At 40.6% G+C, this 24,924-nt stretch overlaps 1 protein-coding gene across 2 annotated transcripts in view; it reads left to right on the forward strand.

Moving 5' to 3' along the window:
- The window catches only part of LOC126262304 (venom dipeptidyl peptidase 4-like), a 181,015-nt gene that overhangs the window by 62,850 nt on the left and 93,241 nt on the right, over window positions 1-24,924 (forward strand). The window contains exons 3-6 of one of the 2 annotated variants that reach the window (XM_049958841.1): window positions 9,113-9,326; window positions 14,830-14,921; window positions 16,934-17,014; window positions 17,261-17,313. In XM_049958841.1, coding sequence (XP_049814798.1) covers window positions 9,113-9,326; window positions 14,830-14,921; window positions 16,934-17,014; window positions 17,261-17,313 — 440 coding nt within the window. Of the gene's footprint in view, window positions 1-9,109; window positions 9,327-14,829; window positions 14,922-16,933; window positions 17,015-17,260; window positions 17,314-24,924 lie in introns of both variants that reach the window. The other variant, XM_049958840.1, reaches the window with a different exon arrangement.

The following is a 24,924-nucleotide window of genomic DNA, read 5'->3' on the forward strand; positions in this document are numbered from 1 at the left end:
GCAGTAGGTACTGGGAGATGAAGAAGCTTGCACAGGATAGAGTAGCATGGAGAGCTGCATCAAACCAGTCTCAGGACTGAAGACCACAACAACAACAACAACATAATGTAATTAGGTAGTGGGTTAATATGTATAATGTAATGAGTTGAATAAAGAATTTTTTTTTTTAAAGGAAAGAGAAAAATGCGCGGTAGTGTGATTGTCCCATTCTTCTTCGCAGGAAAAAAGGAAAAAATCGAAGTGCTGTAGCCGTCCATCATCTTCAGCATGACAGTCCAGTCCCACACTGGCATGTGCTGAATGACACATTTGTTTGCAGATGAATGGATGGTGTTGGTCCTATCGCATGGGCCCTACGCTCTCCTAGTATCTCGGCATTAGACTCCTTACGTCAAGGATCGCGTTTTCACAATACCAGTCTGTGAGATTGCTACCCTTCGTGCACGAACCAGTTAAGCAACCACAACTGTTGATGCTGCAACGCAGATCCCCAGGAGAGGCGCTGCAGGCGACGTCGTGCTGACAGCATTCGCGTGGTAGTCTGCTGCCACAGCCCGTTAACGCCGGATTTCACCGCACTGTCCTAACGTATGCGTTCGTCGTACGTCCCACATTGATTTCTGCGGTTATTTCAGGCAGCGTTGCTTGTCTGTTAGCGCCGGGAACTACATGTAAACACCGCTGCTCTCGGTCGTCAAGTGATGACTATCGGCCACTGCGTTGTCCGACGTGAGAGGTAATGCCTGAATTTTGGCATTCTCGGCACACTCTTGACACTTTGGATCTCGGAATATAGAAGTCCCTAATGATCCAAAAATGAAATGTTCCATGTGTCTAGCTCCAACTACCGTTCAAAGTGTGTTAATTATCGTCGCTTGGCCATAATCACGTCGGAAATCTTTTCACATGAATCACCTGAGTACACATGACAGCTCCACCAATGCGGTGCCCTTTTATTCCTGGCCTACGCGATACTAACGCCACCTTTATATGTGCATGTCACTGTCTCATGACTTGTCACTTCAGTGTATACTGATAATTATTCATATACAGAATTTTATGTTTAGTAAAATGCTATAAATTTTCAGAACTATTTATGTGTGAATAGGAAGGCCATACTTCGTCCGGCATGCACCATCTTGCACCTTGAAACAGAAGAAGATCTATTAACACAAAACACGTGATATTTGCAAATTAACTGAGTTTCTTTAACGTCTTAACGACTTCATCTGTTCTGAAATTCTAAATTTGTTTTAGTGTTCAAGTTATTGTATTTCAGAATGTAAAGTTTAATTGGTTTCTGATTATACTTAGATTTATTTGATTTAAAAAAAATGGTTCAAATGGGTCTGAGCACTATGGGACTTAACTTCTGAGGTCATAAGTCCCCTAGAACTTAGAAATACTTAAACCTAACTAACCTAAGGACATCACACACATCCATGCCCGAGGCAGGATTCGAACCTGCGACCGTAGCGATCGCGCTTCCAGACTGTAGCGCCTAGAACCGCTCGGCTATTTGATTTCACTTACTGATTATTGGCGTCTAGTAAATTAAGAATGTAGCAGGTGGACTATTAAATACGGTACTGCCAGCATTTTCTCAATCGCGACTCTCTTAAATTTCAGTAGAATATTTGTTCCTAGGTAGATGATCATGTTGTACTTTGGAACATAATTGCGCATTTGCAGAAACCTTGATTTTCCGGAATATTTTTTTGTAATTTCAGAAAAATTCTGCACCACACAAAAAGTGAAAACCATTATTTAAGAATGGAATAAGAAAGTATATCAAACTTCTATTACAAGGCCGGCTAGAGGCGGAAGTCTGAAAAGTTCACGAAGGTTCAACACTCTCCCCTATTAAAACTAAAAGTTCAATTTAAAAGTAGGGGAACGGCAGGTATTAAGGGCCATTTAAGGAAAAACGTAAATAACTAAATATATTTGCAACTTAACTCAGTTATGAGCGAAAAAATCATATTTTCAACTTCTTTCCTCTAAGTAATGAAAATATATTCAGCAATGTATAAAGGGAACATAACACTAAATGTAACTAGAATTAACCTTGGATTTTGGGCATCTGAAAAATTGGCAGGTAGTATGGGCCACAACAATATGATTATGTTTATAAATTAAAAACATTGTTTTGAATAAAAGTTTTATTGTTTAATACTATACACAATGTGTAACATGTTATAGCTAATTTACCCTATGATTTATTTAGCTTACAAAGACCACACAGGTAAAAAACTAAGTTGCCGATGTCTGCACAGAGCTCATGTTCCCAGTCTTCACACTTGTTACAATGAATCAAAGAGCCGGCCGAAGTGGCCGCACGGTTCTGGCGCTGCAGTCTGGAACCGCGAGACCGCTACGGTCGCAGGTTCGAATCCTGCCTCGGGCATGGATGTGTGTGTTGTCCTTAGGTTAGTTAGGTTTAACTAGTTCTAAGTTCTAGGGGATAATGACCTCAGCAGTTGAGTCCCATAGTGCTCAGAGCCATGAATCAAAGTTTCCTCATAGCTTAAGCCACACACAATACATTTTACATCTACAACGTCTTGAGAAGTACTTGGTGTAGGATTGTAATTACGAAAAATGTTGATTTGTTCATTTTTCTTCTTGTTATTGATCACCATTTGTTCTTGTTTTGAAAATTTTATTTGCCTCTTTTTCTGATTTGCTTTTTCCTTTTGCTCTTCTGAATCTTTCTTGTCTGTCAGCATATTTTTTATTGGAGTTGATGTCAATATTTCGCTTCTCTCTGCCTTTCTTTTCCGACTGTCAACCTCTTTTCGCTGCAGGTGACACCTCTTTTAAAACAATTGCAAAATCTGGATGTTCACTTGAGTGTAGTGCATTGTCGGAAGTGGTGATCCCTCCAGAAGTGATTGTAGATTCTGCCTGGGAAGCAAGCTGAGGGTGTTTCTTCTTAAATGGTGGCACAGCGTCAAAAAAAAAAAAAAAAGGAAATGAGTTCCGTGGCCCATACCACCCGAATGCTGCTTGGCCCATACTACCCGACTCACATTGACATGATAACATGGTAGTAAGCGAAGAAACATCGTTAGAGCAAATGAAATGCAATTGTCACTGTCTTATCGTAATTGTTGTTGTTGTTGTGGTTTTCAGTCCTGAGACTGGTTTGGTGCAGCTCTCCATGCTACTCTATCCTGTGCAAGATTCTTCATCTCTGAGTAACTACTGCAACCTACATCCTTCTGAATCTGTTTAGTGTATTCGTCTCTTAGTCTCCCTCTACGATTTTTACCCTCCACTCTGCCCACCAATACTAAATTGGTGATCCCTTGATGCCTCAGAACATGTCCTACCAACCGATCCCTTCTTCTTGTCAAGTTGTGCCACAAGCTCCTCTTCTCCTCAATTCTATTCAATACCTCCTCATTAGTTATCTGATCTACCCATCTAATCTTCAGCATTCTTCTGTAGCACCACATTTTGAAAGCTTCTATTCTCTTCTTGTCCAAACTATTTATCGTCCGCGTTTCACTTCCATACATGGCTACACTCCATACAAATACTTTCAGAAACGACTTCCTGACACTTAAATCTATACTCGATGTTAACAAATTTCTCTTCTTCAGAAACGCTTTCTTTGCCATTGCCAGTCTACATTTTATATCCTCTCTACTTCGACCATCATCAGTTATTTTGCTCCCCAAATAGCAAAACTCCTTTACTACTTTAAGTGTCTCATTTCCTAATCTAATCCCCTCAGCATCATCCGACTTAATTCGACTACATTCCAATATCTTCGTTTTGCTTTTGTTGATGTTCATCTTATATCCTCCTTTCAAGACACTGTCCATTCCGTTCAACTGCTCTTCCAAGTCCTTTGCTGTCTCTGACAGAATTACAATGTCATCGGCGAACCTCAAAGTTTTTATTTCTTCTCCATGGATTTTAATACCTACTCCGAATTTTTCTTTTGTTTCCTTTACTGCTTGCTCAATATACAGATTGAATAACATCGGGGAGAGGGTACAACCCTGTCTCACTCCCTTCCCAACCACTGTTTTCCTTTCATGTCCCTCGACTCTTATAACTGCCTTCCGGTTTCTGTACAAATTGTGAATAGCCTTTCGCTCCCTGTATTTTACCCCTGCCACCTTTAAAAAATTAAAGAGAGTATTCCAGTCAACATTGTCAAAAACTTTCTCTAAGTCTACAAATGCTAGAAACGTAGTTTTGCCTTTTCTTAATCTAGCTTCTAAGATAAGCCGTAGGGTCAGTATTGCCTCACGTGTACCAACATTTCTATGGAATCCAAACTGATCTTCCCCGAGGTCGGCTACTTCCAGTTTTTCCATTCGTCTGTAAAGAATTCGCGTTAGTATTTTGCAGCAGTGACTTATTAAAGTGATAGTTCGGTAATTTTCACGTATGTCAACACCTGCTTGCTTTGGAATTGGAATTATTATATTCTTCTTGAAGTCTGAGGGTATTTCGCCTGTCTCATACATCTTGCTCACCAGATGGAAGAGTTTGGTCATGACTGGCTCTCCCAAGGCCGTCAGTAGTTCTAATGGAATGTTGTCTACTCCCGGGGCCTTGTTTCGACTCAGGTCTTTCAGTCCTCTGTCAATCTCTTCATGCAGTATCATATCTCCCATTTCATCTTCATCTACATCCTCTTCCATTTCCATAATACTGTCCTCAAGTACATCGCCCTTGTATAGACCCTCTATATACTCCTTCCACCTTTCTGCTTTCCCTTCTTTGCTTAGAACTGGGTTTCCATTTGAGTTCTTGATATCCATACAAGTGGCTCTCTTTTCTCCAAAGGTCTCTTTAATTTTCCTGTAGGCAGTATCTATCTTACCCCTAGTGAGATAAGCCTCTACATCGTTACATTTGTCCTCTAGCCATCCCTGCTTAGCCATTTTGTACTTCCTGTCGATCTCATTTTTGAGACGTTTGTATTCCTTTTTGCCTTCTTCATTTACTGCATTTTTATATTTTCTCCTTCACGTATACCCTAATCGATTAGAAAACCTTGGCCTCGTCTGATGAGTCCCGATTGAATTTGGTAAGAGCTGATGGTGGGTTTCGAGTGTGGCGTAGTCCCCACGAAGCCATGAACCCAAGTCGTCAAAAAGGCATTGTGCCATAATGGCGTGGGCTGTGTTTACATGGAATGAACTCGGTCCTCTGGCGATGGCTGACTGAAAATGGTTGTTTGGCTACTTGGAGAAAATCTGCAGACATTCATGGCCGTCATGTTCCCAAACAACTATGGAAATTTTATGGATGACGAAGCGCCATGTCTGCGGACCATAGTTGTTTACGACTGGCTTGAAGAACATTCTAGACAGTTTGAGTGAATGATTTAGCCGCCCATCGAACATTTATGGGACGTACATCTACATCTACATTTATACTCCGCAAGCCACCCAACGGTGTGTGGCGGAGGGCACTTTACGTGCCACTGTCATTACCTCCCTTTCCTGTTCCAGTCGCGTATGGTTCGCGGGAAGAACGACTGCCGGAAAGCCTCCGTGCGCACTCGAATCTCTCTACTTTTACATTCGTGATCTCCTCGGGAGGTATAAGTAGGGGGAAGCAATATATTCGATACCTCATCCAGAAACGCACCCTCTCGAAAGTTGGCAGCAAGCTACACCGCGATGCAGAGCGCCTCTCTTGCAGAGTCTGCCACTTGAGTTTGCTAAACATCTCCGTAACGCTATCACGCTTACCAAATAACCCTGTGACGAAACGCGTCGCTCTTCTTTGGATCTTCTCTATCTTCTCTGTCAACCCGATCTGGTACAGATCTCACACTGATGAGCAATACACAAGTATAGGTCGAGCGAGTGTTTTGTAAGCCACCTCCTTTGTTGATGGACTACGTTTTCTAAGGACTCTCCCAATGAATCTCAACCTAGCATCCGCCTTACCGCCGGCCGAAGTGGCCGTGCGGTTAAAGGCGCTGCAGTCTGGAACCGCAAGACCGCTACGGTCGCAGGTTCGAATCCTGCCTCGGGCATGGATGTTTGTGATGTCCTTAGGTTAGTTAGGTTTAACTAGTTCTAAGTTCTAGGGGACTAATGACCTCTGCAGTTGAGTCCCATAGTGCTCAGAGCCATTTGAACCATTTTTGAACCCGCCTTACCAACAATTAATTTTATATGACCATTCCACTTCAAATCGTTCCGTACGCATACTCCCAGATATTTTACAGAAGTAACTGCTGCCAGTGTTTGTTCCGCTATCATATAATCGTACAATAAAGGATCCTTCTTTCTATGTATTCGCAATACATTACATTTGTCTATGTTAAGGGTCAGTTGCCACTCCCTGAACCAAGTGCCTATCCGCTGCAGATCTTCCTGCATTTCGCTGCAATTTTCTAATGCTGCAACTTCTCTGTATACTACAGTATCATCCGCGAAAAGCCGTATGGAACTTCCGACATTATCTACTAGGTCATTTATATATATTGTGAAAAGCAATGGTCCCATAACACTCCCCAGTGGGACGCCAGAGGTTACTTTAACGTCTGTAGACGTCTCTCCATTGAGAACAACATGCTGTGTTCTATTTGCTAAAAACTCTTCAATCCAGTCACACAGCTGGTCTGATATTCCGTAGGCTCTTATTTTGTTTATCACGAGACAGTGCGGAACTGTATCGAACGCCTTCCGGAAGTCGAGGAAAATGGCATCTACCTGGGAGCCTGTATCTAATATTTTCTGAGTCTCATGAACAAATATAGCGAGTTGGGTCTCACATGATCGCTGTTTCCGGAATCCATGTTGATTCCTACAGAGTAGATTCTGGGTTTCCAGAAATGACATGATACGCGAGCAAAAAACATGTTCCAAAATTCTAGAACAGATCGATGTCAGAGATATAGGCCTATAGTTTTGCGCATCTGCTCGACGACCCTTCTTGAAAACTGGAACTACCTGTGCTCTTTTACAGTCATTTGGAACCTTCCGTTCCTCTAGAGACTTGCGGTACGCGGCTGTTAGAAGGGGGCAAGTTCTTTCGCGTACTCTGTGTAGAATCGAATTGGTATCCCGTCAGGTCCAGTGGACTTTCCTCTGTTGAGTGATTTCAGTTGCTTTTCTATTCCTTGGACACTTATTTCGATGTCAGCCATTTTTTCGTTCGTGCGGTGACTTAGAGAAGGAACTGCAGTGCGGTCTTCCTCTGTGAAACAGCTTTGGAAAAAGGTGTTTAGTATTTCAGCTTTACGAGTGTCATCCTCTGTTTCAGTGCCATTATCATCTCAGAGTGTCTGGATATGCCGTTTCGATCCACTTACTGATTTAACGTAAGACTAGAACTTCCTAGGATTTTCTGTCAAGTCGGTACATAGAATTTTACTTTGGCATTCATTGAACGCTTCACGCGTAGCCCCCTCCTTACGCTAACTTTGACATCGTTTAGCTTCTGTTTGTCTGAGAGGTTTTGGCTGCGTTTAAATTTGCAGTTAAGCTCTCTTTGCTTTCGCAGTAGTTTCCTAACTTTGTTGTTGAACCACGGTGGGTTTTTCCCGTCCCTCACAGTTTTACTCGGCATGTACCTGTCTAAAACGCATTTTACGATTGCCTTGAACTTTTTCCATAAACACTCAACATTGTCGGTGTCGGAACACTGAAACGAGAGGTCAGTTCATGCACAAAATCCTGCGCCGTTAACACTTTGCAATTATGGGCAGCTTAAGGTAGCATGGCTAACAAGGGAACCTCCCCATCGCACCCCCCTCAGATTTAGTTATAAGTTGGCACAGTGGATAGACCGTGAAAAACTGAACACAGATCAATCGAGAAAACAGGAAGAAGTTGTGTGGAACTATGAAAAAAATAAGCAAAATTACAAACTAAGTAGTCCATGAGTAAGATAGGCAACATCAAGGATAGTTTGAGCTTAGGAGCGCCGTAATCTCGTGGTTAGCATGAGCAGCTGTGAAATGAGAGGTCGTTGGTTCAAGTCTTCCCTCGAGTGAAAAGTCTAATTTTTTATTTTCAGACAATTATCAAAGTTCAGGCACTCACACATAATCAACTTCGCTCTCCAAAATTCCAGGACATGTTCAGATTTGCTTGGACATATGCAGGATTTGACGGTCTACACACGGAAAAATTTGAAAACGTTAAAAATATATGTTTTCACAGAGCACAGGGAAAACTGTGCGACTGTGAAACTGTTGAATTCATTTGTTGCAGTTTATGTGACAAACTCTTATGTTTTCATTACTTTTTTGGGAGTGATCATCACATCCGCAAGAAAACCTAAATCGGGCAAGGTAGAAGAATCTTTTTACCCATTCGCGAAATGTACAAGTTAAGTGGGTCGACAACATATTCCTGTCATGTGACGCACATGCCGTCACCAGTGTCGTATAGAATATATCAGACGTGTTTTCCTGCGGAAAATCCGTTGACCTATGACCTTGCGATCAAATGTTTTCGGTTCCCTTTGGAGAGGCACGTCCTTTCGTCTACTAATCGCACGGTTTTGCAGTGCGGTCGCAAAACACAGACACTAAACTTATTACAGTGAACAGAGACGTCAGTGAACGAATGGACAGATCATAACTTTGCAAAAATAAAGTAAGTAAACTTTTCCCTCGATGGAAGACTTGAACCAAGGATTTCTCGTTTCGCAGCTGCTCACGCTAACCACGGGACCACGGCGCTCCTGAGCTCGCACTATACTCGATGTTGCCTATCTTGCGCATGGACTACTCAGTTTGTATATTTTGCTTATTTTTTCATAGTTCCACACAACGTCTTCCTGTTTTCTCGATTGATCTGTGTTCAGTTTTTCAAGGCCTATCCACTGTGCCAACTTATAACTAAATCTGTGGAGGGGGGGGGGGGGGGGGGTGCGATGGGGAGGTTCCCTTGTAAGTATTTCTTCAGGGGACTTCCAACTACTTGTTGAGACCATGCCACGTAGAGTTGCTGTGCTACGCCGAGCAAAAGGAAATGCGACATGATATTAAGAGGTATCCCATGACTTTTGTCACCTCAGTGCATATCGCTTATCCACAACAGTCGCAGCCAAGCAGCGCGGCTAATATCTTTGGCCCTTGGCTGTGTGACCTGTGGCGGGCCTTGCTCTGTCCCAGAAGCGCGCGGCGCTGTCGCGCTGGGGCCAGTCGCGGCGGCCCGTGGCGACCGTGGCCATCATCGCCGTGGTCGTGCTCGTGCTGGTGGTCGTGGCGGCCGTGCTGCTGCAGGACGTCTCTCTGGGCCCTGCTCGCGCGCGCCCGCCCTCCTTCCGTCTGCGGGACATCACGGACGGCCGCTACGTGCCGCGCCCCATCAACGCGACCTGGGTCTCAGGTGAGCAGTGCCTCTCGCAAAGTTATGCCCAGTTCCTAAAGTGCTCAGTGTCTTCTACACAAAGTACAAGCACCGTGATTTTGTCCAATATGAGAGTAATCTGACGCTTGATACAGAAATGTACGAAGGGCGTTCAGAAAGTAAGCTCCGATCGGTCGCGAAATGGAAACGACTATGAAAATCCGATAAAGCTTTGCATACATGTGATGGGTAGTGTCTCTAGTATAACCCCAGTTAGCATCACGTCGCTCTTCTCATTTCTGAGCTCGCAGTGAGTGCGTAAAGATGTCTAGAAAATAGTGTCTGCCGCCAAGTACGAGGGCCTGGTGAGAAATTTCGCCTGAAGCTATGCAGCTAACATTACATAACTGTCGTGCTGTTTCGTCTTCAAGACAATTCTCAGCCGCATTCTGCAGGGGCAATGAAGATGCTCCTGCATCGTTTTCAAATGGAAATGTGAGATTACCCACAATACAGTCCGCAATTGTCTCCCCCTGAGTTTCATCTCTGGTCACATGAACCGCTGTCTTTGAAGACAACATTTTGACACAGACAACGAGGTGTAGGCCAGCGTGGAGAATTGGCGGAAAGCACTGGCGGCTGCCTTCTATGATGAGGCTATTGAAAAGTTGGTACAACGCTATGACAAAAGTCTAAGTCAGAACGGCGACTACGTAGAGAAGTAGCTGAAAGGTGTAGCTAATTGTTACAAGTAAAACATTTCTGATGTTCACTGTGGTTTCAATTTGGCAATCAATCGGAGCTTACTTTCTGAACAGGCCTCATAGTAGACAAAATTTTGAAAAAAAAAATATATTTGCAGGTTTTTGATAAGGATAGAAACTGAAATAATTAAGCCCAGGGTTTGAACCTGGGCCATTTGATTAGTAGGCAGATACGCTACCCACTAAGCCACCCTGGCATTGTAGCTAAAACACCAAGGAATACCCTAGTCCAGGGCTTCCCAACCTGTGGTCCGCGGACCCCTTAGGGGTCCGCCGCCTCTTTCTAGGGCATCCGCGACCACCTTTCACAAAATTGTGTAAAATAATGAGTAAAATTATTGCATAAAATGTGAAAATCAAATTCACTACCATTTTTTTTTCCTTGTGAAAAACGTGTACTTTTACTTCAGGTCGTATCCCCAAGCAGCCTTTGCGGTTCCTAAGTGAGAACGTATACACAGTTTAGTGCCGGAGAATGCGGCTTCTCTGATCGACTGTTTCGCAACAATACAGGGGTCGTTTGTGCGCCGGCTCACGCCGGCGCTGAAAGCTTTTACGCATGCGTGGAGTGAGCTTTGTCGTCCAATCACAGCGCTCGCTGGCACGTATGCGGCCCCAGGCATCATTAAATGTAAAAACTTGCATTGTCAGTGCACTACCTATTTCATAAGTCGATTTTTGACCAGTTTATTACTTCTAACATGGATCGGTGGCTGAAGTCAGGATCATTGAAGAAGGGTGCAGTTTCTCCATCGCCTTTACAACAAGGGAAGTTTCCAGTTGAAATGAATGAGGAGGGAGGACGACCAAAGGAAGACTTTACATACATTTGAACATTTTTCTTCGGATTTCACGAAAAACCACACACACACACACACACACACACACACACACACACACACACACACAGACTGTTACGAAATATGCATGCTCCTTACACAACAGTAGCCAAACAGTGGAAGTGAACAGACCATAAGCGGTAGCTTGTCAACAGCGTACAATTTGGACGTGACGTTGATTGCTCTTGGAGGAAGACAGCTCCATCGTGTGAAATTTCAATTAGCAAGTAATATTAATCAGACTATAGTGTGTTGAACAAAGGGAGTAAATCCACTAGTAAGTGTCTGGATACGGTAGGAATTCAAATTGGATCCTTAATTTCAAGTTGTTTTCATTCATCTCTAAACCAAAGACTATTGATACTTTGGGGGGGGGGGGGTCATTGGGAACATGGGACTTGCATTAAGAAGCTTTCAGTTCCCATGGGTTTCGCTCTGAAATTTAAAGTTACTGTGCTCTTGACTGACTAGGGGTCCGCCATGGATTTTCGACTGAAGAAGGGATCCGCCTGCTGAAAAGTTTGGGAAGCCCTGCCCTAGTCCATTGCCCTCTGTAGCACAAAATTCAATTCACACTTCAGCCCATCTTGATTTTGCCCTTTTTAAATCGTCAGTATTGCCGAGGCGCTCCAGTCTACATCTACATCTACATGGATACTCTGCAAATCACATTTAAGTACCTGGCAGAGGGTTCATCGAACCACCTTCACAATTCTCCATTATTCCAATCTCGTAAAGCACGCGGAAAGAATGAACACCTATATCTTTCCGTACGAGCTCTGATTTCCCTTATTTTATCGTGGTGATCGTTCCGCCCGATGTAGGTCGGTGTCAACAAAATATTTTCGCATTCGGAGGTGAAAGTTGGTGGTTGGAATTTCGTGAGAAGATTCCGTCACAACGAAAAACGCCTTTCTTTTAATGATTTCAGGCCCAAATCCTGTATCATTTCTGTGACACTCTCTCCCATATTTCGCGATAATACAAAACGTGCTGCCTTTCTTTGAACTTTTTCGATGTACTCCGTCAGTCCTACCTCGTAAGTATCCAACACCGCGCAGCAGTATTCTAAAAGAGGACGGACAAGTGTAGTGTAGGCAGTCTCCTTAGTAGGTCTGTTACATTTTCTTAGTGTCCTGCCAATAAAACGCAGCGTTTGGTTAGCCTTCCCCACAGCATTTTCTATGTGTTCCTTCCAATTTAAGTTGTTCGTAATTGTAATACCTAAGTATTTAGCTGAATTTACGGCTTTTAGATTAGACTGATTTATCGAGTAACCGAAGTTTTAGTACTCATGTGGATGACCTCACACTTTTCGTTATTTAGGGTCAACTGCCACTTTTCGCACCATTCGCATATTTTTTCTAAATCGTTTTGCAGTTTATTTTGATCTTCTGGTGACTTTATTAGTCGATAAACGACAGCGTCATCTGTAAACAACCGAAGAGGGCTGCTCAGATAGTCTCCCAAATCGTTTATATAGATAAGTAACAGCAAAGGGCCTATGACACTACCTTGGGGAACGCCTGAAATCACTTCTGTTCCAACAGTGGAACAGCAGGACAGCTTTGTACATAATGGGGAGATGCTGCCTGTACCATGCAGCTGTGTTAACCATAGTGTCACAGTGGTGTAGTGGATAGCAAAATTGCCTAGTAAGGAGGAAGCCTAGGTTCAAGTACATCGTCAGCACGGTAGTCAGCATGTTCGGTCAGAGGGCCGATTGTCCTCTGTAATAATAATAATAATAATAATAAAACCTGAGCAAAAGAATCAACGATCGACTTGAACGAATGTCATGTGACGTCCGCCAGACCAAAGGAGACAAACAATACCGAATAAAATTATAATAAAGAAGAGTACAGGACTTGGCACAAATTTTACTTCATTACGTCAGCTTCTGCCCTTATCAAAGATAAAGTTGAGACTCAGTATGTCTCCAGGAAAGTGTAGTTTCATAAGATATTTTTAGGTGTTCTTCACAGGGCTTAATTCACACCTACACCTACAGGGGTTTTACAAAAATATGAAAACACGGCAAGAAATGAATGTTTTATCATAAATGCAGATGTTAGCGAAGCCTGCAAGTTGCGCTGTTGTATTTGAACACGAACGGCACCTGCACAACGTCCTCAACACATTTCAAATGTAGTATGAGTGCATTACGTTGGAGTTACATGACTGCGAAAGTGAGCAAATTGTTGACGTTCATATGGTGGGTGATTCTGTACCCAAGGTAGCCGAAGTGCTTGATGTTTCTAGAGGCACCGTATCTCAGATTTATACCACATATAGGGAAAGCGGATAAACAGCATCCGCTAAGTCACAGCGTGGACGAAAGTGTGTGTTGACTGTCATCGACGAGGATTGTTACAAGAAATAAGGGACGACAGCTGCAAAAGTTGTGGTCAGGACTTCCCGTATATTATTATACCACTTAGCAGTCCCTTGCATCAAACCCTCGTGTCGTCCGTCCTCCATTACTGTCTCCCTTATGTAACTCCTCTCATTTGCCCGTCCATCCTTTCTCTTACGATTCTTCCCTCTCGCTCTTATGACACACTTCATAATGGCCATGATAAATGTAGTCACATGTGATTTTTGTTATAGGGCTACCCTGCAGTTTCAGCTGCATCTGTTACTGCAGCTGCGCATACAGTTCCTGTGCCACGCAACTCACGATAACAGAAGAACACACTTCCAACAACACAAAATCCTTCCCTCCCTCACATATCGCTCCCAATCTGCCTGTCCTTGTTTCTCTTTTATCTCGTACACATGATGTTAAATCATATGTGATAGAATTTATTTCACGCACATGACAATGTATTACACGCGATCAGATATACTTCAGTCAGAATACTATCCCCTCCCCCCAACACAATCCCTCTCATTCCTTACAGCCACCAGTGGTATTCAACTCCCCCTACAACCACCTTTACTCGCCATTTACAATGCCAACTTCTTTCCCCAGCGCTATCCCAGCTCTATTTATCTGCGGCAGTTCAGAAAAGTTTCCCTATCTCTAGCCAAGACCCTGTTCCATATCCTGCTCCTTAAATGCTGCCTAAGCCAAGGAATCCCCCCCCCCCCCCCCCCCCTTCGTAATGGCCTAACCATAAAAATCTCTATTTCGGGATCCCACTTCTCCTTCCACAATGACCTTCACCTTTTCAAATTCTGCAAGTCCCTTTCCCTCACAAACCCGGTTCTACAGAAACACATCTCCATGGCACAGGCATCCATGAACCATCTCCACTCCCTCTGCAAAATACTGTTACAATACAATCCCCACTACCTACAACTCATCACCCAAAATGAAATCCTGACACTCCAACACTTAAAAGAAGGTTCCAAACACCACCTTTTGTTACAATTAGTAAATAGACATTTTCCCCCAAAGTGGCAGTTTATAGTCTTCTCAATTTTTATTACTTCTTTGTCATTCCTCAACATTTCTCCATTCTTACACAGTACAGAATCTTTATTCTTATTTTATAATCTTTTTAAATGCTTGTCTAACCCATATCTATCCCATATTCTGCTTTTTAATTACATAGGTATTTCATTATCTGTAGTTTTGTTTCCTGTTGCATTCTAAGTTTTCTATTGATCTGTTATCCCCTTGCGATCCTCTCTCTCTCTCTCTCTCTCTCTCTCTCTCTCTCTCTCTCTCTCTCTCTCTCTCTTGCCCCTTTTTTTCCTTTTCCTTTGCCCCTCCCAATTTTAGCACACATGGCACCTGAGAATTATGAGAACATTCTAATTCCTGTTACATCATCATCAACCTCTTTTCTTTTCCTTGTAATTTAGCACTTTCTATCTTCCTTTTTTTAATATGATAAGTAATTTTTTATTGCTCTACAGATATAAATTTTTACCCATTTTTTATTTGTGAACTTTCAAGAATATTATTAAAAATTTAATTGATTGTTTCAGATTACCAATTTCTGTACAAGGATATTGATAACAGGCCTGTTCTGTACAACATGTTCACTCATACTGCAACACATCTTATCAGGAAACTATATGTAAGTATGTTAAAGGTGTTAGTACCTCAAAAATGAAAGTAAAATAAAAACTCTGACAATATTTGAGACAGAAAGAATACATATCATTTGTGGTTGAATTTTTACCATTAGTATTGAAAAATTCTTTGGTATCCTTCCAAAGGGCAAAACAAATGTATATCACAACAAAATTCAAATAAAAATAAATAAAAAATATTAAAAGTAAGTTTACAGAAATATTCTACAAATATAGATGCACAGTCCCTAAGGAAATAATGGCCAGTAATTATTCTAACTGTAATGGTCTGTCTACCACAGTATTACAATACTGTGCTGACTAGATAGGGCCACACTTGATGTATCTTTGCACTCAGTCAATGATCTAACCATATTTCATGACGTACTCAACTAATCAGTACCAATATCTATTTACAAAGGTGAAGATTAGCATATCACACCTAATTATAAACACATTTTTCTCCTTACGTTTGTTTTGAAAAGAATTTGAGAAAGCTGCATGCAGTACAGTATAGACCCATTTTTCCAAGCAGGACATGTTAATTGCTACATGGTGGACTTAATAAGGGTCACTCAACAGAGAAACCCATATAAGTATAGAGTCCCAGAGGGTTCAATATTGGTTCCATCATTCTTCTTAACCTACACACATGACCCTCCAGTCACTTTAAAGGACTCTCAGGTAACTATAATGTTGGCAGATGACAAAACATACTAACCAAAGATCCAAATTCAACCATTCTAAATACAGCCTAGGTGACAGTTGAAGAAGTCTCATCAGCCAAATCAAATCCTCAGAAAGACAAATATTACACAATTTTGAACAAATAAAAATGATATTCAAGTATCATAAGTACATACTAATTTCTGTGCAGCATATGTAAAGCTCTGCATTAAATTCCATGGGGGTCCAGATAATACCTCATCGAGTATGTTTTGTACTTGAAAATGAGAATGTTTATTTCCTTCATTTCTTACCTCCAGTTACCTTATGGAGTTATCATTTCGCTCAGTGCACTTTAAGTGAATTAGGTGTTAATCCAGAAATAGTGAGCAGCATAGATATCGTGCAAGTACACAGTCATATATCTTGCAGAGGTGTCTACAAAGAGCCCAGATTGTTGCATTCATATCTCAGTACATTTTCCCCTGTATGCTGTTTGTAGGTACCAATAAAATCAGCTTCAGCTGATCTGTGATTTACACAATTTCAATAATACTCTTCAACTTGACATAGCTTTTGGCTTCTTGCCTATAGTTCTAAATGGGGATTCTGCATTCTGGTATAAGTCTTCAATAAACTCCTATCAAACAAAGCTAGGAATTGGGAATTTCTGAAAATTCAAAGTAAAAGTAAAAACATAACTTGACAGCCACTCTTTCTACAAATTATCTACCTCTGCCTAAGAACTGAAGATCTCTATTAGTTGTGTGATGAATAGCAACATTCAGTGTGAATAGACATTGTACAGCATGCGTAAGACTGTTGTTATGTGGTATCAATGCTGTCATGTAAATATTAAGATTGAAGCAAGTCATAAACGCCAAATATTTAATTTAAATGAGGAGCCAGCAGCTGTTTTGGTGACTTACCTATTAATTTTACATTGTTTTGTTTACTATGGGTAAGAGAAAATGGAATATGGCAGTTTAGTGTTAGTTAACTGGTCATACAATGTGTAGATTTTGTTCTTGATACCTGATTTACTTTTTTAATGTATTCCTTGGCTCATTTTATATCCTTTTTATGGTGAAATTTACAGAACACTGTAAATCAATTAACCTTTGAAATCTGCTTGCTGATTACTAGTCTTCCATGCCTCTCTCTGACTTAGTGATTTTTCTTTTTTTAACATAAAATGCTGGGCCACTGCAAGCTCCTTCTGTTTCAGCAATTGGTAAGCAAGGCTCACTTCTTTGACTTGGACACAGATAATACTATGGGTTTTCATATTCATAAACTAAGTTACAAGTTTTTCTATGACTGAGAATAAAAGCTATCTTGCTTTTCGCAGTTGATACCACTGGATCCAGATGTCAGCTATGAACTGTCTGGTGATCATCGATTTTTATTGGTTATACATAACAAAACTCAGGTATACCATAAATAATATCCTCATACAATATTACTTAAATTTTTGTAATTTTTGCAAAAGGCTTTAAAACTGCTTATACTTTCAATTATTTTCAGTTTTAAGATTGTTGTATTAAAATAAGATTAAAAATATAAATTTTGTAGGAAATTAGAATGAATGCAAATTGCAGTATTAAGCATTCTCGAGCTTACTGATAGTCTGTGCACATAACTGTCTTTTTCATTTGGGATTTTTCTGTGTTTTCAGATTCTGAAACATTCACGTCTTGCTCAGTATGAGATTGTTAACATACAAGAACAGTGAGTAACCTATTTGACAAAATATTATTTTTGTCAGGGCATTATCTATTTTATGAAATGAAAAAGCCAGATTATCATTTATTAACTGTTTCCTTCAGGTCCCATTAAATACCAGAAGAAACAATTGTCCAGTACTGTGAACAGAAATATCAGTAAAGAGTTAAACACTAAGATATTTGAACTAATTTGGAGTTGCATTTGTATCCATAAAATTATTTATTAATGCAGTGCCAGTCCAACAATAGTGTGTGTGGGTTTATAGAAAATTAAAACAGTGTACATTATTTTCATTTTGAAATTAATTTTTCAGCATATCACAGCACTATAATGTGCATCAAACCTAATTAAAATTAATTACAAATTAGTGGGTAGGTATTTACATCTGTCTTACCCAAAAGCAGGCCTCACATAATGAAGCAATCATTAGAGACATTGAAAGAGTATTCTGTGGTAAAGATCTGTCAGTGTTTTTCACATATACACCAGGGGAACAGATTTGGATTTGTAATATGCTTTAAAGAAAAATATGCATGTCACATAAGCACTTATATTTGTTCAAGAGGCACCAAATTATGAAATACATGAAGTTATTTGGGTCTTTCCATAGTACGCACACAACATGGCTTGGGTAAGTATGCCCACTGCACAATCCATTGTTTAGAGCAAAGAATGAAAGCAGAGATTTCTGCTTTCTTTCATTTAGATCATGCCAAAAGAGAGGATTCCAATACACATCATCCCTGAATGCTGACATCTAGAGAAACATAGGTCCCACAATGAACTATTCTGCATGCATCTCAGATATTATACAATCAATTATCTCAATGAAGAGAGATGGTGAGAGACAAGTGGCTCTTAATTGAAACAACGAAATGAGATTTGCAAAGGTGACATTCATGAAAATCAAAGAGGATAGGAGACTGGGGAGGGGGGTGGGGGCAAGGGTAGTAAGTAAGAGGTTTATACAGGGGAAGAATCATGTGAAAATGACAGGAGAGGAAAAATGAAACAAGGGTAAAGGAGTGGTAAGGGATCTAGCAGAGGCTTATTCAAAGGGATTGTGAGAATGGGAAAATATGAAGGAAGATACAGTTCATAGAAGCTAGTATTGGGGGAGGGAAGAGCCCTAATAGCATGGGTACTGCAGCAATTGTCAAAGTCATTGCTGTTGTGGTTTGCAGATCAGTCAACAATGGATAGTTGAGTTTGTGGTTGGCCTTAATCTGCTACTGACTAGTCAAGCAGTTTGCGGTTGGTTGTCACACCCACACAGAACATACTGAGTAATTACAGCTCAGCTGGCACATAGGGTAGGAGGATGTAGGTACATATGACAGGACTTGCACTTGGGACAACTACAGAGAAATTACTTACATGATGTGAGATTGTAAGCAGGGAGAACATATGGATGGACAAAGACAAGGCATAGTTTGCGTTCATGCTGGAATATTACTTTATGAGGATAGAGTAAGATTTTTGGTCATCCCTCATTTCAATGCATGATAAGTAGTCAAGCCCTAGTGAAGGATGTGGTTCAGTTCCTGAGGCTGGAGTGATGGTGATAAGGGGAATGCTGATCAGTGACTAGTTACAGCGGCATGACGATTATCATATGCAGACTTTGATGATATTGTTACTACATGATTTTAATTAAATGAGTGATGCAGAGATGTTAATCAGTTGTCTTCTTTGCACAAACAAGATTTTTGTGGTAAGGGCTATATATAAAGATTGGCATGATGATATTTTATAATGTTGATAATTATATTAAAGTTCATAGAGTAAATGATCTGGGTGCCAATAATTATTTAATTTAACTACAAGATAGCTAGTTAGACAAGTACCAATACAATAGTACATATTACTATTTGATTAGCACACTGTATGTTTGAGATTTTGCTAATTTATGTGAATTCTTAAATGACTGGCATGGTATCTAACTTTGTAAAGAAAGATTCAGTTGCTTGAAACTAATCTGGGTAATTAAGGAAAACTTAATTAATGATTGGGGAGGGGGGGGGTGGAAATTTTTTTCCTAATTTCCGTAGTGTAGAGGCCAGGAGTGGTTGGTCTCTACAGTGGATAATGGAACTGGGCTGTCAGGTGTCAGGAAGCCAGTAGTTCACCAGCCTAGAAGAGATACTGGTGGTGTGGCAAATGGATACCTGGTTGTCATCTGAAGTTTCAACATGAAAAGAGCATTGTTAAAATATTCATTTATTGCTCAGAAAACCACAACAATTGTGACAATCCTCAGAGAAGCCAACAGACCCAAAGTGTAAGCTGTACACAGTCAGTGAGAAGTAGTTGCAGTGAGCAAGATGCTTGTTGTCGCTGGTCACTTGCAGCATTGCTTGGCCAGTCAAATAATGATAGCAGTGACTCGGCAAGAACTCTGATTCCTGGAGTGCCCATGACAGCAGCCACACAGACTAGAGACAGCTCAGCAGCTTGGGGCAGAGAACCAGTTGAGTGTGCAGAATCATGCCATGGACCTAGCATGGAGGTGGTGACTCTCAGCAACAGTGCATGCCAATGCATGTGGAGACAGCCAGCCAGGAATTGCCCACATGGGGAATGGCAGCTGAACAGCTGCCTGGCCCTAGGCTTGAACTGTAGACCACAACAACAGGTGACCACTAGTAGCTAAAGTAGTCCTGCAGGAGCCCACCAAATGGAGGGTGCTATGTCTGCAGCATTACTTTCAGTGTGAACAGCAGGGCTGAAGGTAGTAGCAGCAATGTCCAGTTAGAGCAGCTTGCAGACTCGTGTCAACTTGAAGACCGACATGGACCTCTCCTTGAAGCTGGAGACTGGTCACTCCATGTAGACTTGTGGACACACAGGCTATTGTAGATCTACTCCAGGACTTGGTGGGTGAAAGACTGCAAGGCCTCTGACTATAAATTAGGAGTATTTATATGGGCTTGGTCTATCCCTGTTTCACTAATGCATCAGTATCTGTCAGTGAAGCCATAACAGAATCACAGCTCATACATGAAGTAATCAGGTCACCATGCCACATCAGCTCTGCCTTTCTGCTGCATCAGTAAATTTATAACTCTGATCCCCGTGCTGGACTAGACTATGTGGTAACTACTTGATGACAAACTGACAGTTATTGTTGTATCAGCAGGCCACTCCTGATGTAAGTGCTGGCCACCCACTACCATGAGGCTTTTGCACTAACCATGGTCACACCTTTCTTTTATTCAGCTGTGCCAAGTAAATTAGTTGTGGTTCGACATGCCTCCCTTCTTCACAAGATCTGGGCTAACAGATTGAGCTCATGGAAGATCTGCAAGTCTCAACACATATCTTAGAAGTTGACAGTTATGTTCAGTATGCTGAGTATTTCTGTTACACTAGTTCAGCTGAAACCAAAAGATTCATTAACTGTTCCTTAATGTAAATGGTACTTTATGTAATTAGTCTACTGTCCTGTTCTTGCCTCTTCATAGGAACATGATTCCATTGAATCTTCACTTACAACCTATTGCAATAATATTATCAAATCATCTCTTTTTGGTAAATTGCTCAGCAATCATTACAGTAAATAGCCCCACTCAGTTGTTTCTCATGCTTGGCATTTCAACTTGTTTATCAGTTAGCTTCTTACATAATTCTTACTTCACTAGTCATTATTTGTTACAGACAAGATAATCCACTGGTATTTGATGTACAGGGTGTTCACGCTGGTGGTCGATTTTCCACCAGAGGTAGATGAAGGTTATACAAAGCAGAATCAGAATCACAATGGTCCACTGAGACACTCACAGTTATAAAGTTATGATGCTGCCTATCTAGATATTGCTGTACATGCTGGAACATTTGCTTGACATTAATATGACCCCTCTGTGAGGCTATAAGCTCATCCAACTTATGGAGGAGGTCTGATTTTAGGGTGTCTTTTAGGTATATCGTGTTCTGTGTTGGCAACACATCTAATGGTTTTTCTGGCAGAACAAAGAGGGCTATGTAAGGTTCATTATGATTGATCCAGTGATGGTAGCTGGGAGACAGAATGAACTTCCTGCTCTATCACAAGTTGAACCATTAATTATTCTCTCATTATTGTGAAATTCCAACCTAGCCATTCCTTACAGCCAAACCTATTTGTAACAGTTCACTGTTACTATCTATGAAACAAACATAGACTAAATCCATTACATAAAAAGCCTTTGGACATATGAGAGTGGTGTCAGAACATCCCTTTGGCATCCCATTGCATTTCCATTTCCCAAAAATAACTGTATCTCACATGCTCATGTGTTCGTCTGGGCCATCTTGGTTGGTCATATCACAGTCCACCCTCTCTGGCAAAGATTAGCAACACCTGTTGTGTTTTCACCTGTACAGATTTGTTCATGATTTCCCACTTTGACGGATAGGGGTGAATGATGTAGCTCTGCTGTTAATTGCTGTTACACCTTCTGCAGGCCAGCAACAAACTGTCAGGAAGACAGCAGTGTAGGGTTCAGTTGCATATGAACTACATGTTTTATGACCCCCTGCAATACTGTCACATCCACTCCTACGCTATCCACTATTCCCTGCAGCTGATGCAATGTGTTACTTAATTCCTGAATAAAGTTGCTATCTGCTGTACCAAATACTTTCTTTAATAATTTTCCATCTGCACCTAATCACCTCCTCTTCTGTCACAACAAGGCACATGGTGTTAAAACTCTTACTTGGTGCAGCTGATCCTGTACCCACTGAAATGAGGGTCACAATCCTTGATATTCTCTCTAGATTTAGCCCACTATTCCTTTCCTCTCAGCTTTGAGATTCAGCTAAGTGAATATCTCTCCTAACCTTTTTACCTCATTTCTTACTTCCCATGTGATGTAAGTTAGCTTTGGCATCTGCTAGTGGGTGGTTAGCATGACATCCTCCTGCCTGGAGAACGGCATCCCTGCTTTGAGCTATTGCTCCTGCGGTGCATCTGCTACTTCTCTCCCAATGTCATGCACTATTGTAAGAGTTCTCAGTGTTAACACCACTTGGATAAAAGGAATTCATATTGTTCTCCTTCTCCCGCTTTTACCCTCTTCTCTCTGAAGGCTAGAAGTACATGATTCATCATAATACCAAGCATCTTATTAAAACAACATACTCTTGTTCAGTTACAAACTATCTTCCACCCCATCAATACAACAATACAAAAATAAACTACTTTATTATAACAACCTCAGTACATTAAGACAATGACAAAACAGTGACACATTTTACCACAAAACCATTTAAAACTCCCACACAATGCAATATCTACTGGCAAGATCTGAGACTAAAAGCACTCCATGCAAATTCCACTTGCTAGTTTGTCTCTTCTGTCTTCCCTTTTTATCTTTTGCTTTCTTCACATGCCATGACTATGGCACTTATAGTAAGGCTAAAGTAGCCTTAAAAAGCTAAACTCATCCTAAATGAACAATGGAAGTTCATGTCAAATTTAACTTCACATTAACAGGTGATGTCACCTATATGATTTAATGTATCTCTTAATGCTGTGTAAACATATTTTTTTGCATTTTGCTCTGTGGTGTGTAGGAGCTTGCTAACATGACCCACTGAACAAATCTATATTCAGGCAACTCAACAGCACAGTGCCCCATTTGTCTTTCTGCTCAAGTGCTATAGCATTTACATTTTTCACCCGTTTTCATACACCTTACAAAGTCTTTGCAAACCTCTTCACTGATTTCCCATTTTTCCCAATTTTAGGCTTCATCACCGCAAAAGGTGACAGCGTCTTTCTACCATGTACCACCTTGTATGGCTGGAGCCTAACACTGTCATGCACTTACAAACTGCACACACCTACGACATGGGGCAGGTAAACGTCCTAATTATTGTGATGACTGTACACATAATAATTTAACATTTTGCCAATAGTATGGTGAATGCATTCCATTCTTCCATTTGACTGAGAGTGGGTGGGACTAGTTCTTAGCCTCTAGATTCACAATAAATGGCACAGTTGCTCAATTAACTCAGACATGAAGATGCTGTCCTGATCTTTATCTATTCTGTTAGGTATGCCAAATTTTAATAACTAGTTATTCACCATTGCTTGTGCCACTGTACTCACTTGTTGATTTGGAACTGCAATCATTGCAATATAATATGCCTCAAAGTGATCTTTGCAGTGGTATTAATTGATGGCTGAGATCAACACTTGGTATGCAATTTCTTACATACTGATCAACATCTTGTCTCCTTATTCTCCATCAGTATTGTTCAGATATTCTGCATGTCATATTCTTTGCCCTCTGTGACCCACTAACACATTATCATGCACTACCTTCAGCACTTCGTCCCTCAGAGCTATGGATACCATAACACATGAGCCGCACTTCACCATCCAACACAATAGTGCAATGTGCATAGGAAACTGCGACTGCATCCTAAATAACTGGCAGTCCAAGTCAGTAGTGTGCACATTTGCCACTCTGTGAGGGTTATGCCAACTGCTTGTATGACCCCAATCTCTCTGAAGAATCTATTACCAGTTTTGTATACTACCTCATAATCAAATTAGCTTAAATTTTAATGGCTAATGTTTAATCTGCTTTCAGCCCTAACTGCCACTCTAATGCTACATAGTCTGTTATAACTTTGAATTTCCCACAATGGGCATAGGTAATGCCATATATGACACTCAACATTGACTAATAAAGTAAAACGATAATCATTTGCCAGAAGTTTGTTCATTTAAACTTAAACTAGGTTTGGAAACTACTGTTAGTATCTTCTCCAGAAGTACATGATGTTGCCTAAAAATTATGAAAAAACAGACAATAATTTCTATCTACCAATTATAATGTAAAATAAGTAAAATTCTTAACTGTAATGTAAAACAGTTACTTATTTGGTTACATTAAATAAAACAAGCTAAATGAATCACGAGCTAACCAGCTCAAGTCACATTCAGTAATTATAGTTAAAATGTCCATTAAAAATGTAAGGTTGAAATATGTATGGCTGTTGAAATTTTGTCGAACTAAAAATATCGAATCTAGTTACAGTGCTTACATCAACTGTTATAGGGCATGCTTCATGCTGCAGGCTGATACTGTAATAAAAAAGTTCAATTATGTAATATTTATCTTTTGCTGCAATGATGTACTATTGTAACAAACTAATAATAATCTGTGTTGCTACCAATATAAGACAGCATAACAATGTAACAGAGGGACAGATAAATAAAAATGGAAAATAAAAAAGCACCAAATAGATTTAAATGAACTGACTACTACATTTTTCCAAAATATATAGGTATAAAAATCTGTATTACATCAAATAATAAATTACATGGTTCTAATGTGCTGAATTATAGAGGAAATTAAAGCTCTAATTTGACATTACAGAATATTCAAACTGGTGCCCACTTTTAATAAAGTAGGCTATCAAAGAGTAATGCCTTCCAGTGCAAATAATGGAAAATATTATGACATAAACTATGAGGAAAACAATGCTCCTGAAGAGATAGTAATGTTGACAAACAAGGTACCATGGCAAAATATTTATACCTTTGCATCAAAAGGTTTGAAACCGTTAAAGAAGCCTTGAAAAGTAACCACCTTTTGTGGCTACCAGAAATGGACA

The sequence above is a fragment of the Schistocerca nitens genome, chromosome 6 (genome assembly GCF_023898315.1).
Source record: "Schistocerca nitens isolate TAMUIC-IGC-003100 chromosome 6, iqSchNite1.1, whole genome shotgun sequence".
Taxonomy (NCBI): domain Eukaryota; kingdom Metazoa; phylum Arthropoda; class Insecta; order Orthoptera; family Acrididae; genus Schistocerca; species Schistocerca nitens.